We start from the raw sequence: 19,164 nt of genomic DNA on the forward strand, positions 1-19,164 counted from the left end.
CATCCTAAGTCTCTGCAAAAGAACGTTAATTTCTAAATTATCCCTGTTAAATTTAATGAAGTCGTGCTGGGATTATGAACACCGTGTCACGGAAAAGTCAAGCATCCTCAGTGACTTTCTAGTACTCAAGCAATTGACGGCAAATATTTCTGGGCATGGGAAAGGAATGTAAAGAAATTGACCTCTGATATAAGAAAATTTCCTGTTCCACCAGGGAAAAATGTTTATTTTTATGGTATGACTAACTAAGGACATTTTTTGGCAGGATCTCGGTCGATTGTGCCAAAAATGCAAAGAATTGATTATAAACAAGGATGAAAAAAAAATCAGAATTACTTTTCTGATAAGTGACAACAGTAAAGCTAAGATAGTATATAGCTGCAGAAAGAAAACTTTCGTATATGTAATTCGCACTCATTCATTAGAATTATGCAGGAATCTTGCTACTTCTTCTCAATCGTTTCTAAGAAATATTCCATGAATTATTTTTTGTTTACAACAACTGTTGATCTTCCATGTGTAAAAGGGTTGTCAAAACTATTGACAAAGACTTGTAAAGCTCAGTTTAAATAAACTCGGTTTGGGTGCAATATGTACACAGTTCGTTTTTATAACTTTCAAATCTTGTTCAAATGAAAGGCTATATAAAGCTAAAAGGAACGAACAATTGAACGGATTGAATATTTAGTATGTTTACACATTACTAAATCCTCGTGTTTTTAGTCTTTGACTTGTTTTAGTCAATAAACGGGTGCTGTCACCTAAAATATTGAGAAATACCTGTCATAAATAAACTCATGTGTAAGTATTTGCACCTTACCTTATTCCAAGCTAGAACATATCCAATTCATGACCTTTTGTTTCAAGTTAACTTCAGAAATAGCTGATAACTTTCTATAAATATTTCTCCCAACAACGCTTTCAGAAACTAAGGTGAAATCTTTAAACTGCTTAGTTCTGTTTTCCACTTGTTGACTGGAGAAATCTAAATAAACTGGTTAACTTAAGATCCGCAAATGTAAACTTGCCATTACAAGGCAGCTTGGTGCGATTCTCTATTCTTCTCTTTTTTATTTCTTTTGTTATATATATATATATTTATTTCGCTTTCAATTTGGTAAAAAACATGAAACACAATAACGAAAGCAAATTTTTTTACTACTTCTGTTCTTCCACGCGGCCAAATCATTTTGGAAACAGTTTCTTCTTATGCGTTTAGTGACCAGTGTACTTTGATAGTTGTAAGCTAATTGTCTCACAAATTACGAATTTTCCAAACTATTATTTACGAACACCTGCGTTGTGTCACAGAGAGGCGAGAATCTACCACCTTAGCCTGGCGTTGGTCTATTCAACATTTGAATAGTCGTGAAAAGTAAAATATGTCAGACTAAACATCGCGTTTATACCTCAACTGGAACTCAAGACAGCTTTTTCCACTAGAAAGCACACTTTTGGACCAATTCATTTAGACATCTATATTTATACAGGATAGCCCCTTCAGTGTAGTAAACACTGGTATCAACGGGGGTCCTGTTAACCACCCATCCCACCCCAGGGGAGGACATCCATCACAAAGTGATCTCGTGCGTGGGAAATCAACGTCTCCTACCCCTAACCCTGCAGGAGACGGGACCTCCATTTATTCGTCCCAATCCGAGAAGACTAGCATATTCTTCTCAATTATTTTAAGACCATGAGTGTTAGACGGCCGGGGCTCGAACCCTCGACCTCCCCGGCACAACAGTCCAGCGCTCTATCCATTGAACTAACCGAACGCAGTGAGGTCTGTACCAGCGACCGAGGTCAAGATTCTCCCATACAGACCGACCTAGCTCAGTTAATAAGATGTTTATTATATGGCTGTGTCTTACATGCCAATTTTTTATATTCTTTGTACCTTTTCTTTCCTGACCGATCTAGATGCCGGTCTAGATGGGAAAATCTAGACCGCTTTGAATCTTGATTTCAGCCAATCAAATCCGTGAATTCGGTTGTTCCCAATCTTTGTGAGACACAGCCATATAATAAAAGAGAATATACATTACAAACAAATCTATGCATTCCATCAAAATGTTTCTTATCGCTTCCCTATCCACAGATTTTAAAGTGCATTTGAAAAGATATTTCTAGGAGCTCACTGGTTATTTCCGATCCCTGTCCCCCTCCCTCATCTACCCAATAACATCCCCCTCTTTTAACACTCTCCTCTTTAAAAATCCCCGGAATAAACCTTTCCCATCCCTCCCTCCCCGAGGAAAAACTCATGTTGCCAATAGAAACGAAAGACTTATCGACGAAACTAAAGATTAAAATAAGTTGGCTGATGACAATGAATAAAAAAAATTCGAGTTAGGATAACTTCGCGTTTAAAGAGTGCTTATAACTTTAAGCAAAGTTCCGCTACATTCCTTTCGTATAAAATACAAGTCAAGTTCCGAGACTCGATTCCAAGCATCTGTTTCTTTTGAGTGAGATTGCTAACAAACCTTGCTGTGTACATAAAAAGTGACAGCTCTTCGTCGATACAACAATTAATTAACTGCAGTGTCGTGACTTAAACCGAGGGACCCTGTTTCGAAATTTCAGGGCCACTCTTAAAAATTAAATGTTTCCCATATTTAACTTCACCCAACCTTTTAGAAATAAATCACTTGCAGACAAGTCCACTGCTGTGGTCGTAACTAAGAGGTCGCTGAACCAGCAAATTCAAGCGTTCAAGGTTAGTACGCTACGGTAGCTTGAATCTAAATAACTACAGTGAATCATATGTGTTCAAACCAAAAACAGCTAAGAAGCATCGCGTTTTTTATGAGTTAGGCTAATTTCGTCTGGCTTCAAATTTCTTCGTTTAAAAGTCATAGCCGCTAGGGAGGGAGCAAAGTGAGACAGAATTTTATAATTCTGCATGGCAACATTTTAAAACATCTACGTTTATTAACTTATATATTTCCAATTTCAGCCAATTAGAGTCCAAAGCGCTTAAAAGTTTTGGGTCATTTTTCTTCAGAACCCGAAACCCTTAAATAAATGAAAATTCTAATAAACGAGACGAAAAGAATTGTAGAAATAGTAGAATGGAGGTGCTCAAAAGCAAGAGTTAGATTTAAAGGAATGTTTTATGTACACAAACTCGATCAAGAATGTAAATGTAGAGTATTAACAATTTATGGTAAATTATAGCTCTTGTGAAACATATGTATGAACTGCGGTTATGAAACGTATATGTGCACGATCCTTCGCAGTAAAGCACTATTTGAGCAATAGTGAAAATCAGACCTGAAAAAAAATTTCAGGCCTGTACGGGACTCGAACCACTGACCTCTGCGATACTAGTGCAGCGCTCTACCAATTGAGCTAACAAGCCAACTGGGAGCAGGCCATCAAATTAATTCGACATGAACCCGTAGATGATAAATCAAACAACAACAAACATATGAAACATATGTATGAACTGCGGTTATGAAACGTATATATACATACAGCTCTTGTACTGCTTTAAATCGATGCCCGGTTCTTTTGTTTGGAAACAGTGTGGATAAAGCGAACGAAATAACAGCCAGTAGAATTTGGGAATGAAGATTGAAAAGATGAATTATAAAACAGATTCAAAGAGGTGGACGGTATTTTGCAAAAGAGATTGGGACTAGACAAGCGATGCACTCGTACCATATTGAAAGATGTCTGTTTACGGTAATTTTCATGATGTCATTTCTGGTGGGCTTGAGAGGGAAAGCCTTGATTAAAGAGAATGCAGGTAAAGATGAGTTTCTAGAGTCTACATTCAGCTGAAAGAGTCAACTTTGTTATGTTTGCATTTAGGCAGGAATCTATCAGGAATTCTAGGAATATGTATTATTATACTACTTGTCAATATGTCGTATGCTTTCGCTATACTACAGATGGTTTAGAATACTAATGTAAAGATGATGATAATTATGGATTTATACAGCGCATTCTCCTTATTGATATGCTCTAATGATCCTTGCCACACTTTGTGCATGGGGGAACTTTGGCCAGACTACTTCAAGCAATTCACAATTTTGAAAGGAAACACATCCAGGCCACAATACCAGGAACTATATTCTCTACTCTTTACAAGATATGCACGGGTTCTCTAATGTCCTTGACGACCAGTACAAAGAGAATGCAGGAGAATGGGCCCTCGGTTTATCGCTCACATCCGAGAAGGCTAGAAGATGTCATAGCGAAGGCAGCATATTCTCCTCAGTTGTTATTGATATATTCAGAGCTAATTATTGCCGTTACTTCTTCTTCTTCTTGACTTCTTTAGTTGCATCATTAGAGGCCTTAACAGAAGCTTTGTCCAAGACTATTTTTCAGTTAGCCAAGCGAGATAAAGGTTAGTTACCATAGATGATAATTCCTTCTCACAAAGATAATGCGTCGATCAAATTCGGAGCTTCATTATCCCCCTTCCCCCCCCCCCCCCCCCGCATTTGAATTTGAATTTTTCATGGTTGGTTTGTTCAAATTCCTGTTCCCCGGGGAAAAATTTGTGTTCAGATGCCCCATCCTATTGTTTTCAAGTTAAAAGGCATAAATAGTAAACGTGACTTGGACTCAGCTTGGAAACCTTGACCTTTTAGACCTTTTCTTCTGAGCCGTTCGCTCGCGAGAGTGAACTTTTTAGCTCAAACACTTCCGGTTCAATTCCCCACCCCAGCCGAGTAACGGTCAAAATCTCCCAACTCCAGGGGAACGTACGACAATGGGATGCCCGTAAGTTTCCCTGAGGGGGGATGTTGAAGCTTTGAATTGATCGGCGCATAAAATCTTCATTTGTAACGTGCAAAACGCGACGATCAATGACTTTCTCATGCTGATTTTTTTCTGTTTTCCCAATTTTTTTTTCGATTCACTTCTAATTGTAGGCTCTCATTTACCTCCTCGAATACACTTAACAGTGGTTGTACCAAGCAACTCATTCGTAGGAGCTAAAAACTTCAATCTAGTCAAGGCGTTCGTGGGGGACCTGGTGCAAGAGTTTAGTATATCCCCTTCAGGAACTAGAGTCGCAATGGTAACCCAGTCCTTCACTCCTCGCCTAAAGTTCAGCTGGTACAAATTCATGAACACTGATTGTACCCTTAAGGGAATATCATCGGTTCGGTAAGACTGTACTCTTAGAACAAGATCAGGAATTGTCGTTTTCTTGCCTCTTTTACTAGTTATTTCAGTGTGACAATGTAAGGCGCAGTTGAATATGTATATGGAACCTAAACGGTATAAATTTCTATTATCAATAACAATAAAGTATTATCGTTTGTCTCACAATGTAGTCACTTGTGATGTGAATCGCGACGACTCGACTGCATACTGCTCTGCTAGTCTTCATCCAGCGATAAGGTCAACTGATTTCGGGTCTTCTTATTAAGCAGGATGCTCCGCTTTGATTGGTTGGTATTCCACAGCTATGATTGACGCCTTCTGATCCTCGATGTTAGTGACTTGTTCCCCCGGCAGTCCGCTATTTCTATTATTAATATTATTATTATTATTATTAATATTATTATTATTTAACTCATTGATTTCATTAAGAACCTCTTTCATTTTAGAATCCTCGACTACACTTAATCTCCTCTGTTTTCTTAATCATTATCTCATTTTTTCATACATCTATTAATTTCTTTTTTTTTTCCAACAGGTTTCAGGCGGGGAGCAGATCCTCCTTGAACACTCTTCCCACCTTTACCAAATCGAAAATATATTCGCCCGCTAAAAATACAACGGACTCAGTTCATCGAGTATTATTTATTATTACAGAAAACATTGCCTTAAACGCATCAAAGATTACCACTTCTCTAGCCAAGGAGCTTCAAAACGACGGCGTCAATGTCTTTCTATTGACAGTTGGCAAGAACGCTATTATCAAGGAGCATAACATGGTGATTAGTAAGCCCTTTAAAGGGCGTATTTTTCGGGTCAAATCGTTCAGAGATCTCCCCAGACTAGCAAGGTCTTTCAAAGGCAAAGGTACGTCATGTGATTAAACGCTCGCTAAGTGAGAAGTTGGCCATATCAGGAAAGCGACGAAAAAATTAGCTAAATCGGAATTCTAAACACAAGTGCGCGTCGAATATATGGAAGTGCGCGTATCAGAATCAATTACGCAAACAGTAAGGAGCTGGGCTTCGGGGACTGTTTTGTAAAACTTCAGAACAGAATTCAGAAAACCAACACGATCAAGAAAACTCTTGACTCGATTTTGCTCGCTTGTCTTCTTTCCAAACCGCGCAAGATCGAGAACTCGATTTAGCTTTAGCTGAGTCATGCCGACGTGCAAAGCCACTCCTACAAACAACATGGGAATTTTATTTCTTCAACGCAAAATGCTCAGAGGCAGTTGGCTTGTTATCATGCTTATAAACTCTCGTTGGCTTTTGGCAAAAATTTTCATATCTCTTATTAGTATAACTTCTGAGCTGAGCAAAGAGTTTACAGCAATCTGATTGGTCGAGCGGTTTCTTATAGACCACTTTCATAAATGGCTGCCGGAATAAAATTCTTTTGTTTACATATAATTAAATTTGCATGGGTGGCCTCATTCTCCAGTACAAAATTCAAAAGAATACATTATCTCAAGCGAGGCCACTCGGGCAAATTCGAATTTAAACAAAAGAATATTAATCCGGCAGCCATTTATGAAAGTGGTCTATATGACGCTATATAAACCGCTCCACACGGTTTATATAAAATGTTCAAATAAAATGTTAATAGTTGCTACTAAAATATTATGATTTAGAAATTTCTCTGTTGTTCCGCTCTGAAATTATACTAAAACAATTATTCGCGTCAGGTTCGGTGAATATTGTCGAATAATCCCCTCGACTTCGTCTCGGGGATTATTCGACGATATTCACCTCACCGTCGGCGAATAATTGTTAAATGGAAAATTATAACTCTGCAACTAGCTCGATCATTTCGGAAACATTGCAGCTCTTTTTTTTTTTTCAGGATTGAACCGTAGCTGCTCAACAGAGGGATTCGCTTACGATGAATGTAATCGGCGCTGCTTTTGTAAAAAAGGATCATTTACCAATTGCTACAGAATACGAAAGGACTTCATGGAAATGCCCCTCGAAGAGCGGCGCCGCTACGTGGGGACCCTTAAAGTAGTCTCCACTAAGGAACCTTATAAAAAGACCTATGATCTAATTACTAGACTTCATCCTAAATTTTTCGATGTCATTCACGAGAGGCCATTTTTCTTTCCTTGGCATCGCTGGTACCTTTTCATCTTTGAGAACCTTCTGCGTCACGTCGATTGTCGCGTGACCGTGCCATATTGGAACTGGGCACGAGCTGTGTCGCGCAATCGCCTATGGCGTGCCACGGACATACGGGATATCTGGAATCCAGGAACTCACGGCCTTGGCGGTGACGGTGAGGGTGGATCTCGAAACAGTTGTGTCCGAAATGGACCTTTCCAGGCTGGAAAATGGTCTCTACCGGAGTGGCTATTTTCTGAACGTCTGTGAAGAAGATTCGACCACAGATATTATTTACCGAGTGAGGAGTACGTTAAGGACCTAAACAAACTCCCATGGAGCAAATTTCGCAAATTTGAATCTGGTGTCCGAAGGTACATGCACAATGATCTACACAACGCAGTTGGCGGAACAATGTCGGAGGATGAATCTGCAAGCGCGCCGGAGTTCTGGTCTCACCACGCTTTCCTTGACAAGATCTGGTCTGACTGGCAAGATCATGGCTCGAAATACAAATTCGCGTATTATAAAAGGATAAATGTACTTTTACCGGGTGGGAATCACTTCGGGTGGCAATTTATGGACCTACAAAATCAGCCCCATTGTGTAAGGATCCTGTATGAGGAGCCTAAGAACGAGAAAGTGCCCGATGGTGCAGATGATAATGGTGTCAGATATGATAATGACGTTGATGGCGACGAAGATGAGGATGACGATGGTAGTGATAATGATGACGATGACAATAATGGCAACTATGGCGATTGGAAAGAGTTTTTTAAATGAGTACAGATAACCATGATATTTGTTTGTAAAAAATCTTGCACCAGTAAATAGACCCCATTGTAATAACATTCGACCAAATGCCCCCCTTCCCCCAAAAAGGGGGAGGGGGGGCATCAAAAAGGCAAAATAAAAAGAGAGTGAATGAATTTTTTTAACTTGCATGTCAGTTTTAAGACTGCGATGAATTTTCCAGGTATTGAACTTGATAAATGGCGTCGGTTTAAAAAATACAAACAAAACAATCAGATAAAATATTACAGAAAACGCACGAAAAAACAAAACAAAACAAAGCAAAACAAAAAAAAAACAACAACAAGCAGAACACTTTTCGAAAACAAAAATCTAAGTGATCTCAAAAGAAGATCTGAAGAAAATGCCAAAAGAAGGGTGGGCGAAATAAGAAAAAAAAAATTTAAGTGGCCTTCAGCAGCATGCATTTGGAGTAAACAAGTCACAATTGCTGTTTTGTGCCTCATTAGTTGACAAAGCTCGTGAACACGGGTTAAAATCTTGTGCTCAGGTCCTGCAACTTTCACTGAACAACTTGGACGTGGAAGGACTTGTTACGATATTACGCGGGGTATTGCCTGGGAAGGGGTGGGGAAGGGAATGAAATTAATTCGATAGAAGCGAATTTAAACCACGGTGACTATACTGAAACATACTTCTGAGTTATTTCTACGATAGGACCGAAAAAAAAAATTCATTCCTCTGTGATAATTGAGAGGTCACCCGTAAAGAGCGTTTCTAGTTGCCGTTTCCAGATATTAAAAATATTTGTTTGATTTCAGTTTCTTGAGAAAAAATGATATTGTTGTAATTTGGCATCTTAAGGGTACATTCCATACAATAAAAAGGATGAAGGCTATTCGTCCAGCGTTTTGTATGTGTAATTATCTTCCAATTAGGTACTTTTGTTAGACATCAACAGTTTTTTAAGCTTTGTTAGAGCAAATTCGACGGTCATTGGCTGACTAGAAATACCAGGGCTCTTCTTTACCTGTATTTTGATGAACTAATGCTAGCAAAGGATTCCTTCGCTGTCTACAACAATATTGTTTTGTGTTAAATGTAAAAGTAGTACTGCATAAGGTAAACAATTACGCAAAAACAGCAAAACAAAAACAAAAAAAAACACAAAAGGTGCAAAAGAAATTCTAACACTGGGAAACAATACCTGAAGTACAGCAAACCCGAATACACGCAGAAAAGTTAATTGTGAGAAACTTTGCGCTCTCTCGATAGCACGAAAAAGACGTTTGCTTTTCTTTGTTGTCACACAAAAAATATCGAAGGTATTTGGCCCCAGTACTAGTATTTGAGATTTACATAAAGTGTCGGAGTAACTCTGCAAGGCTGTTATTTGTAGTCGAGAAGGGGCGTAGTCAAGCGAGTTTTGAGCAGCAATTTTTACAAGATTTTCAGCATGGAACGTTACAGCAAAATCAAACAAATTGGTTCGGGAACATTTGGTCAAGCATGGTTGGTGGAATCCATCGTGAGCCAAAGGAAGTATGCACTGAAGGAATTGGGCGTCTCCGAAATGTCGGAGCACGATCGTCATCTTGCATTGAACGAAGCGAAGATTTTGTCCAAGCTTAAGCATAAGAATATTGTGCGTTACAAGGAAGCATTCGTAGCTCTAGGAAAATTGTGTATCGCAATGGAATTTGCGGAAAAAGGTACGTGGGAAAAATTTAGCGTATATTTTGCGTTTTTAATGTTGCAGTTCAGCTGTTAAAGCAATTTAATTATCTTGCATTTCAGGAGATCTCTACACTAGAATCAGAGATAGGAATGGAATGCATTTCCCGGAAACAGTAGGTCTTACGAACATAAACAATTGAAAGAAAACTGCCACTATTGAAATTACCCTAAAACTTAGATTTGAATTACGTATGAAGGCTGTCTTAGAGTTAATTAAAGAAATTAAATGTACTCCGAAGATTAAAATGCATCAAGGCATGCAATAAAATCAGATCAACAAAGACGGTAATCATTCATGAGTTTAGGAAAATTAATTTTGCTTTGGTTGAGACAGTTTTCCTTTCATTAAACATCTGGGCAAGATTTCTGCCCAGCCACGCACTCTATTAGCATACAGCTAACGGAGAGAGAAAACATTGGCGAAAACAACAGATTACCTCGGAGACAGAGGCGTCGTTCATTTAGAATGATATGGGATTATACAGAAATCTCTCCAATATTTGAATGTTTCAATCAATAAGACTAATTATTCTAAAAATCTGCAATAGATATTTGAGTCTTATTAGAAAATCCTTTAGTGTGAGATCGAGCTAGCATATTGTGTTGCTACCGACAACAACGTTATTTCGAGGGATTTGAAAATCCTATATATCTTGGAATTAGAATAATTTTTGTCTCTATTCTTGTGTCTGCAGCAAATTCTTGAATGGTTTACACAGCTTTGCTTCGCCCTCAAGTATATTCATGGACAAAATATTCTCCACAGAGGTATGCACGTTAAGTTAGCCCAAAATGTTTTATATTTCCTCTCCAAATCTCTACGCGACATTGATTTGTTAGATATTCTATAACTCAAAATTTACGTCTCAGATCTTAAGACACAAAATATCTTCCTTGGTAAAGATGACGTCATTAAGCTAGGAGATTTCGGCATTGCCCGGATGTTGAACAGTACTCTGGATCATGCGCAGACCACAGTGGGGACACCGTATTATCTGTCACCAGAGATCTGTCAAAAGAAACCGTATCCTTCGTTCAGACTTAAAAGACTTAAAGTAGAAATCAAAGTTACATGACTCGTAATAACTGTTTAATTAGACAATAGAACAGCTTCTTCCGGGCTCTATAACGCGATAAATCACGAGCCGGATGGCGACTGATCTATAAGCTTTCCGAGTGATCTTGCAACATCCCAAGTGGCTTCGTCACGTTTTAGAGCCCGGAAAAATGCGTTCTATTGCTTTTACGACATAACTAGTTACACGAGGGCTCTATAACCTGATAAAGCATCCGCTTGGAAACTGTATTGACCAATCAGACGAGGCGTCTTATGTTCATTACCTTATAATTGATAATAAAACTTGTGTTTATATTTTGGCTCAAAAATATTTAATAATAATAATAATAATAACAATAATAATAATAATATAAATAACTGCAGAATGCAGAAGTCTGTAGTCAGCAGTTCACTCAAGATTGCAAGATCTTTGAAAGTCATGAGTTGAAGACTTCATCTTAGCCATGTGTTATTTTGTTGAGTTTTTAAGACATTAGGGACTAGGCACTAGGGTTTTTTTTTTTTTTCCAGAAGTTTTTTTTTTTTTTTTTGGGGACGCCCAGCTTTCGTGTATATAGGTTCTGGCATCCAGACGTTTTAACTGCCAGAATAACTTTTATTTGTCTAGCGCTCATATCCTGAGCTCATGGAGCTTTACAACACTGTGCGGGGAACTTTACCAGACTGCTAAGCAGTTTACAATTAAATAAAGGTGATTCTAACGGATGCCCCCTTCCCCCAATTACCAGTAAACAGGCCAGACCACATCACGGTAATCTCGTGAGTGGCTTCTTTAACGTCCCCCGCCCAACCAAATTAACTAATTAACAGATGCAGCTGATCGAGAGCTCTTTAAGAGTGTCGTAAAACTAAAACCAATTCAATTACAACGGCCAATCCAAGGAGAGTAAAACTAATAAAACAGCCTAAAGCGCGGGAAAACGCAGGCGACCAACTCGGGATTGGTTTCTCTTCTGATTGGTAGAGAGGTTGGCGCGAGTTTTTTGGACCAGTCAAAGAGCGAAGTAAAGCAAACCAATGTAATCCCGGATGTCTTTAGACACAATCGAAATGTTAAAATTGCTACATAAGCAAGTGCGATACCGTGTAATACCTTGACAGATTCTAGTTATAATCACAAGAGTGATATGTGGTCGTTGGGCTGTGTTTTGTATGAGCTGGTTACACTTAAACATGCGTTCAATGCAAACAACTTCTCTTCGCTTGTTATCAAGATTCTACAAGGACAATACCCACCAGTTCCTCGGTAAGGAGCCTAAAAACAATTATGTCATATTTTCTGTGCCTAAGGGCATTCGCAGTCAGCAATAAGCTAGGCTAAAATTAGCAAACTTAGTTTTGATTTCTCTCTTACACAAAGATAAACTTGAGTATATATATATACTCATCACCTTAGTTGTGATTTGAGCACTCTCGCATGGCAACGTGTCTGCACTTGGTCCCACAAGTGTAGCGCCCAGGCAATGGTTTATTCCAGAGCTTGGCCCAGTGTCTGCACTGCACTGATGAGACCCACATAGGTCGAAACAGTGTGCACTGTCTGCAGTTATATATATATATATATATATATATGTATAGTATTTAATATAATTTCAGAGCTGAGCAAAGAGTTTCCAGCAATCTGATTGTTCGAGCGGTTCCTTTTATGAGGCTATCTAAACCGCTCCACGCGATTTTCATAAAATGTTCAAATAAAATGTTACTAAATGTTACTAAAATATTATGATTTTAGAAATTTCTCTGTTGTTCAGCTCTGAAATTATACCCCGCTAAAACAATCATTCGCCTCGGGTTCGGTGAATATTGTCAAATAATCCCCTCGACTTCGTCTCGGGGATTATTCGACGATATTCACCTCGCCTTCGGCGAATAATTGTTAAATATAAGGTGTTGATAGAAAGACAAACTGACCATAAGGTATGTGAGGGTCTCAATAGGGTTAGCCGTTAGTCGTAAAACGCCTAAGTTTTATCTGTTAGCCATGTAAAGTGACAGAACTAAATCAAGACTCTATAGTATCATTTGCTGACTTATTAATATGATCGTTATCTGCATAACACGATACGGGTGACCTTTTTTTATAGTATTTCCTTGTTTATAGGTCAATAATCTCGGTGAAATCTGGTTTCACTCGACTCTTCAAAGTATACGGAGTAGAAGTAGCTGATTTCCTTTTCATATGCAAATTACGATAAACGTATTAATTTGACGGATGGATCGTCAAGTATTTATCATTAGGGCCCAGTTGTTTAAAGTGCAGATAATACTATCCAACGGAAAAATCGCTACCCAGCGGATAAGTGTTGGCATAACGTGCTGCGCACGTGGATAGTGTTATACAACCTTCGAACAGTCGCGGCCAATTAGGAAATTGTTTCTTTTTTTACGGAAGAGATACGAGTTTACAGACAGAGATGATTCTCTTGCAGACACTATGGGCCACTTTTAGAGGACTTGGTTTCTGTTCTTCTTCAAAAGAACCCCGACGACAGGCCCTCTGCGAAGCAATTGCTTTATGTCCCCGCCATGCAGCCGTACGTGAAGAAGTTCCTTCAGTGTGAGAGGGACAGAATGAATAGCGTTGCCTCGGACATCACCGAAATTACCTCAAGATCAACGCACGAATGTTCTCAGATTTTAAGCCCAGGAAAAACAGAGAAAAAATGTCTTAAAGTGAATGTGGCTGAGGAATCTTATTCATTACATCAAGGCGAAGAAATTCAAATGAAGCAAAGTCAGGTATTAAAACAACCTCAACAGATCTCTTCTAGGAAACAAGGACTTTCCTCTGCTAGGACACTTAGACCGCGAGAAAATGAGCCGGCCAGAGTCGACGCACCAAAGAAGCAGGAACTTCCAGATACAAATAACGCGTCCAAAATGCATCAGCCTCCAAGCGTCAACGGCAACACACCAAACGCGCGGGAAAATGTCGTTACCAGACTCCCTGTTGACGCAAGGAAGTACAACCTGATTAGACTAGCGCATGCACTACAACGACGGCACTCCGAACATATTTTTACACCTTCAGAGCCCAGGAACAAAATTTCCAAGGTTCGGATTCATTCCAGTGGAGCATTATTTGTAAACCATTCTGCTCCAGAAGACGATGTCTTTTCTGTTAGTGAATCAACAACAGTTGCTGACCGAAAACCAGACCGATGCATTGGCACGAAACCGCGGGATGTCAAAGAAAGAGGATCGAGTAAGGCAGTTAATTGTAGAAGCAGGGTTAATTCTATTACTCAAAAGAGGAAAACTGAGCCCGTAATGGAAATGGACCAGTCGAAAAGCGATGAGGACATGTGCAGAAAAAGGAGAAATCAGTCCGCTGTAACTACTCATGATAGAAACCGCAGGCCGTTCATGCAAAGGCATCGCAGACTCACGACTAATCTCGAAACTAACGAGGAAGATAAAGAAAACGTAAGTCGAATCAATTTTGCAGTTTGTTAAAAATTCATTTTAAAAATGTAGTTGTAAAGCTTAGTTGCTGACACGCAGCAATGATGAAAATTTGATGCCCAAAATTTACCGGCATAAGTTCGTTAGTCAACTCGGTCAAGACATTTATCTTATTAACCAAGCGCGAGGGCCGGCTGTGAGAATGTCGGCCCGAGGTCTAGACAGTACGGACCGAGCGCAGCGAGGTCCGTACAAAAGAGACAGAGGGCCGATATTCTTCCAGTACGGTCCCGAGCAAGCTTGGTTAATAAGAGATTTATTATACGACTGAAGTTCAAAGGGGCACAAGTGCGGTATCATTCGGGACCATTCGGGACAGTGCCCGGTCCAATACTTAGAGAATATTGACCGGTAATAGAGCATTTTGATTGGTTGATTTTAGTTATTGGCCCTCTGACTGCCCGAGTCGTGTAATAAAGGGGAATTAGTTTGAATTATGAAAAATAATTATCTGGTTTTTATCGAGTTCTTCACAAATGCCCGCCGGTCGGTGGGTGCGTTAAGTCGATCACGAACATCAGTCTCTAGCCTTACCTAGCCCTCTGACCCCTTATATTGATTAGCAGTTAAATTCTCCTTGGAATATCACCCCTGAATCACACATCAAGGTCACGAGAATAAGGGAAATAATCATTGACCAAAGAAGCTCTTGACTGTTAAACAAATTCTCCTTTTCAGCACCTTCGTAACTGTATAAAAAACGGGATGGAGAATATGCATACTAATGTAGGGTGTAACGTGTTAATGTTAAAAATTTCCTTTTCTTTATTTTCTTTGTAGAGAAGCTCAATGTTTTCGAATGCTCAAGTTAAAGCAAAGCGTTGTGCCTCATCCGGGGCCTTGAGACAAATTCAGTCCAGGAATATCGAAAGTCTACCCATGAGCAAGGAAGCAAAAGAAATATTTGGACAGAAAAACGAATCAAGTAAAAGTACGTACACAGTGTGCAAAGAAAGGAAACCTTCTGTGTTTGAAATCCCGGATATCGATGAGCGTCGGTTCTGTTATAGTGCAAACACAAAGGAAAAGGACTTCAGTAATCAGGACAACGATGGAAACGAGGGCACAATTTTAAAATCTGAAAGACGCTTGAGTTCAGTTACAAACGAGCAAACTGACTTGAACGATCGAAACTTTGAAACTGTGGTTCAAACGGTGCCTGAGGCAGTGACCCATAAAACTGAAAGAGATGATTCATTCTCGACGTCACAATGGAAGTTCAAGCATGGCGGCAAAACATTACATCTCGACAGCGTTTCCTCCAATGATTCGATTTATTCTCATATGGAGGCCTTGCGCGTGTACTTGGAAAAGGAACTAGGCACCAGGCTTCTGACTGCTGTTTATCGTTATCTTGTCCATGTTTCTCTTGAAGACAATGAAATGGTTAGAAAAGGGGCTATGGCAATGCTTGGTGAAGATAAAATGACCTATTTTCCCGTTTTACTCCAACTGGTTACTTGTGAAGCAATCTATTTCCGTGCATCATAGTAGTACTAAATGAGCAGAAATCATACATTTTTATTGAGATATATTCAATGTTATTATGGTAAGGACAGATTATCATACAAAATCTAATATACTTTTAACCTATTAAACATTCTATATTATATTAATATATTATCTATTTGTGTGTTTTGTGGAGAGATGTGACCCATTTCAGAGGCTTTAATACACTTTTAATAAAACTAGAAGCTAAAAGTTTGTTTTCATTAGTATTATTCAAATATCTGTGTAATTCAGTCTCTAGAAACCCTCGGCTGATCTTGCAGTTTGGTCAGCTGGTTGAGGGTAGTCCTGGAAAGAGCCGCTATTGATGTTGTTACACTATGTGACAGTCACACTTTCGCACTTTCACCTGTCGCATAGCACGCACAACCATGTGATTATCATAAAGCACGAGGACCGTGGACTTTGTATGAATTATGGAGAATTTCGATTAGAAAAAGGTTTAGTTTTCACCTAGAACTGAGCAGACAGGAAGTCTCGTGCAACTGAATGGGATTCAAGCTCAGAGTTGAAAGCCAAAAACGAAAAATTGAACGACAATCACTAGCTGTGCAATACACACTCACTTCGAACCAATAATTCCAGGCTCTTTCCATTACTGTACATCTACAAAGCAGGGAAAGTCACCAGCCAGCGGGCTTTTGTTAAAGATTTGATTTGTCAAAATAACTTACCTCACACCTTCCTATTCCTGCCCTCATTACATTTTGAAAGATAATCACCATGAAAACTACCTGAATGCACCCATTAGGGAGTCATGCTAACGTCATAATCAATATCTTGCTGTCCGTTTGAAGTAATCAAGTTAAAATCAGTTGCATAATTATGTGAATTTCTACCCTAATTTGAATATTTCATCTACGATCTCTTTATGATAAAAATTCTCCTTAGAATAATAAGGGAAAATGAATTTTGACGCAAAGTTTCTATTGAATTTCTCTATTTTATTTTTACAATGTTTTGTTATACAAAATATCAGGTTAAGGTAAATAAGGCGGACGTTTGGAAGTTGCACAAAGAGAAGGTTTTAAACGCAACATACATATGCGTATCAATTCATTCTTTAATTTGTTAATGTTCCCCTGGCGTTAAGAAATTATAACTTTTACTGCATGCAGTTACGTCTGCTAAATTCGATTCTAGAGAACCAGATTTAAAATTCTTCCAAAACAATAGCTGTTAAACATAAACCTTGGGGGAAATCAGCAGCGGAGAAAGACAAACAAGAATGTCGAGGACATGATTGCGGTCGTCTTTGTGAAGCATTTGAAGGAGCATTGTTTAAATTCAGTGTCTAATTTCATCTTAAGCTTTCATGCGTTTTAGATCACATTTAATGGCCATACTTTCGATTCCAATACTATTAAGTTACTGGAAGCATACTTTGTTTTTTACGAGCTGTATTCTATCATGATGTAAAAAGAAAAATAAATATACAACTGCGGTTTTTATGAGATGCATTTGTGAATTTGAATCATAAAAGGTTTGGTTAAAAGATAGACAAGCGTGAAGCTAACTATCAAATCCTAATTGTAATGTGTTAACCATTCATGTTCCATCAAATTTATGCACTAAAAAAATCTTATATTACATGAATTACATACACTGCACTAGAAATAAATTACTTTCGGCTATCAATCTTTGCTACGATCTCATCCAAGTTTCAAGTGTTATAAGTAAAAACTTTCGCTATTCTTTAAATCTTCCTCTTGGAACAGGATGTGGTTCTTGGATTCGCTATGTGCCCTACTGATATCTTTAAATCTATCATTTTTGCCAGAGGCTGTTGCGTTGAAGTGATATTTTGATCAAGAAATGCTCAGAAATCTTAACAAGTTTACAAAAAAGCACGCCTTTTTACAAATTTAGCACCCTGGAAATTTAAATGTAATTTTTTCTTTTAAAAAGAGTTCTTACGTTTTCTTATGCAGTAAATGGCCTGAACCCGGGGGTAACGTGTGAAGGTGAAGTCTGATCGTCCGGGTGAGTGTAGTCCTGAGAAGGACTGTTGTCGGTGGTAGTGACTGACGTTTAGACAACCTGTGCGGAAGTCATCATCAGAGTCAAGTGAATGATTGTTGTCAGTAGAATGTTCTTATTCCAGTTCGTGTGAAATGATCGGTTGGTTTTGCCGTGATGTTATTGGCTGTAAGACTCAAGTGACGTAAGTCGGTCGTGATTGGTCTGTTTCGATCTGTCGGTAAAGTTAGGTCGTTCTTTTTCGGTCGTTTGTGATGTTTATGTCGTGAATGAGTCGTTTGTATGGAGCGGGTAGTTGTTGACATCTGTTTAGGGGAGTCTGTTCTAAGTTAGTAAACCAGCTTTCCAGGGTCAGTCTTCTTATGTTGTCGATATTTTCCCCTCTCTATATACGTAATTCAAATTTTCTTAATAACTTTGAAGTTGCCAGTCGAAGTCTACGAAGACGCCAGCAGTACAGTACCGGATTGATGGCTGAGTTCGCAAAAACCAACGTTGCTGCGAAAACCCAGCCTTTGTGAGGATTTGCCAATAATGGACCATCATGGTAAAGAAGCTGAAATATGATCCACGGCAAATAGCAAAAAACTGTACAGGCGTAAAATATGAAAGTGTTTACAACGGTGCGAGTTACTATTAGCACGTTTGAAGTACTTTGAATACACGTATTTAAAATTCCCGTTGCTTGTTGTTGAGCACGGATCTCGAGTTGGTGTCGTTGGGCTGTACGATAAATGCAGCTATAAGCGATAGTAGAAATCATAATGTAAACAACTACCAATCCATAACATATGTAAAGTTGTTCACTTTTATACCAAATGTGAAAACCTGCGAATGATACTGAGTTAACAAGCCAAATGAATACTAAAGTAGATTTTGCACGCGATGTGGTAATCAGCGCGTTGTATTTCATGTGATATCTTAGGGCCAAAAATCTGTCCAAGCTTATCGCTGACGTGGTGGCGAATGAAATCCCGCAGAGAGTGACACCCAAAATTTTCGTCAATCGCTGTAAAAAGTATGAAGATTTGAGCTCTTTGGCGACAAAGATCGGTTGGACTATCAGACCCACGACAAGATCTGAAACAGCGAGACCACACAGGAAAATTATGGAAGGCGAACGAAGCGAAGGTGTCTTCAGAATGGCTGCTAAGACTAAGGAGTTTCCAACAATTGAAATCAGCATGAGTGGAAAATTGAGAAAACAGTTTGCTATGACGATAGTTGAAGGAACAGTTGAGGTTTCTTTGTCATCATCTACACCTTGATCATATGCTGATCCTCTGAAGGTGTTAAAGACGTTGCCTTTCATTCCAGGAGGCTTCCTCTTTGGTGAACGATATTTCAAAGTTTTCCTCCGTTTTCTTTTAATAGCTGATGTAGTTCAAAGCTGAATCTATTCATAGTGTG

The 19,164-nt window shown here is 38.9% G+C and overlaps 2 protein-coding genes and 1 pseudogene across 3 annotated transcripts; 2 read left to right on the forward strand and 1 right to left on the reverse strand.

The window, feature by feature from the left end:
* The first annotated feature begins 2,439 nt into the window (after positions 1–2,439).
* Positions 2,440–8,883, forward strand: LOC111327598 (uncharacterized; annotated as a pseudogene). Its single transcript, XR_015995124.1, has 6 exons — positions 2,440–2,722; positions 3,534–3,757; positions 4,295–4,363; positions 4,896–5,133; positions 5,669–5,997; positions 6,979–8,883. The product of XR_015995124.1 is annotated as an uncharacterized LOC111327598 (transcript).
* Positions 8,884–9,000: 117 nt separating this feature from the next.
* On the forward strand, positions 9,001–15,925 carry LOC111327599 (uncharacterized). The gene is made up of 7 exons (XM_088744419.1): positions 9,001–9,697; positions 9,783–9,835; positions 10,418–10,490; positions 10,593–10,746; positions 11,909–12,046; positions 13,230–14,226; positions 15,046–15,925. The coding sequence occupies exons 1-7, from the start codon at positions 9,442–9,444 to the stop codon at positions 15,754–15,756; spliced, it is 2,382 nt and encodes a 793-aa protein (XP_088600545.1). The 5' UTR covers positions 9,001–9,441; the 3' UTR covers positions 15,757–15,925.
* Positions 15,926–16,711: 786 nt separating this feature from the next.
* LOC148716195 (melanocyte-stimulating hormone receptor-like) lies at positions 16,712–19,164 on the reverse strand. The gene has a single exon (XM_088744417.1). It carries the CDS (start codon positions 19,064–19,066, stop codon positions 18,140–18,142), a length of 927 nt encoding a protein of 308 aa, XP_088600543.1. The 5' UTR covers positions 19,067–19,164; the 3' UTR covers positions 16,712–18,139.

Source organism: Stylophora pistillata, chromosome 14 (genome assembly GCF_964205215.1).
Source record: "Stylophora pistillata chromosome 14, jaStyPist1.2, whole genome shotgun sequence".
Lineage (NCBI taxonomy): Eukaryota > Metazoa > Cnidaria > Anthozoa > Scleractinia > Pocilloporidae > Stylophora > Stylophora pistillata.

Bases quoted from the DNA above. Each gene is read 5' to 3' on its own strand.
- LOC148716195 (XM_088744417.1), bottom strand. From the start codon at position 19,066: ATGAAAGGCAACGTCTTTAACACCTTCAGAGGATCAGCATATGATCAA.
- LOC111327599 (XM_088744419.1), top strand. From the start codon at position 9,442: ATGGAACGTTACAGCAAAATCAAACAAATTGGTTCGGGAACATTTGGT. The intron at 9,698-9,782 runs GTACGTGGGAAA...CTTGCATTTCAG, and splicing joins AATGGAATTTGCGGAAAAAG to GAGATCTCTACACTAGAATC. The intron at 9,836-10,417 runs GTAGGTCTTACG...TTGTGTCTGCAG, and splicing joins GAATGCATTTCCCGGAAACA to CAAATTCTTGAATGGTTTAC.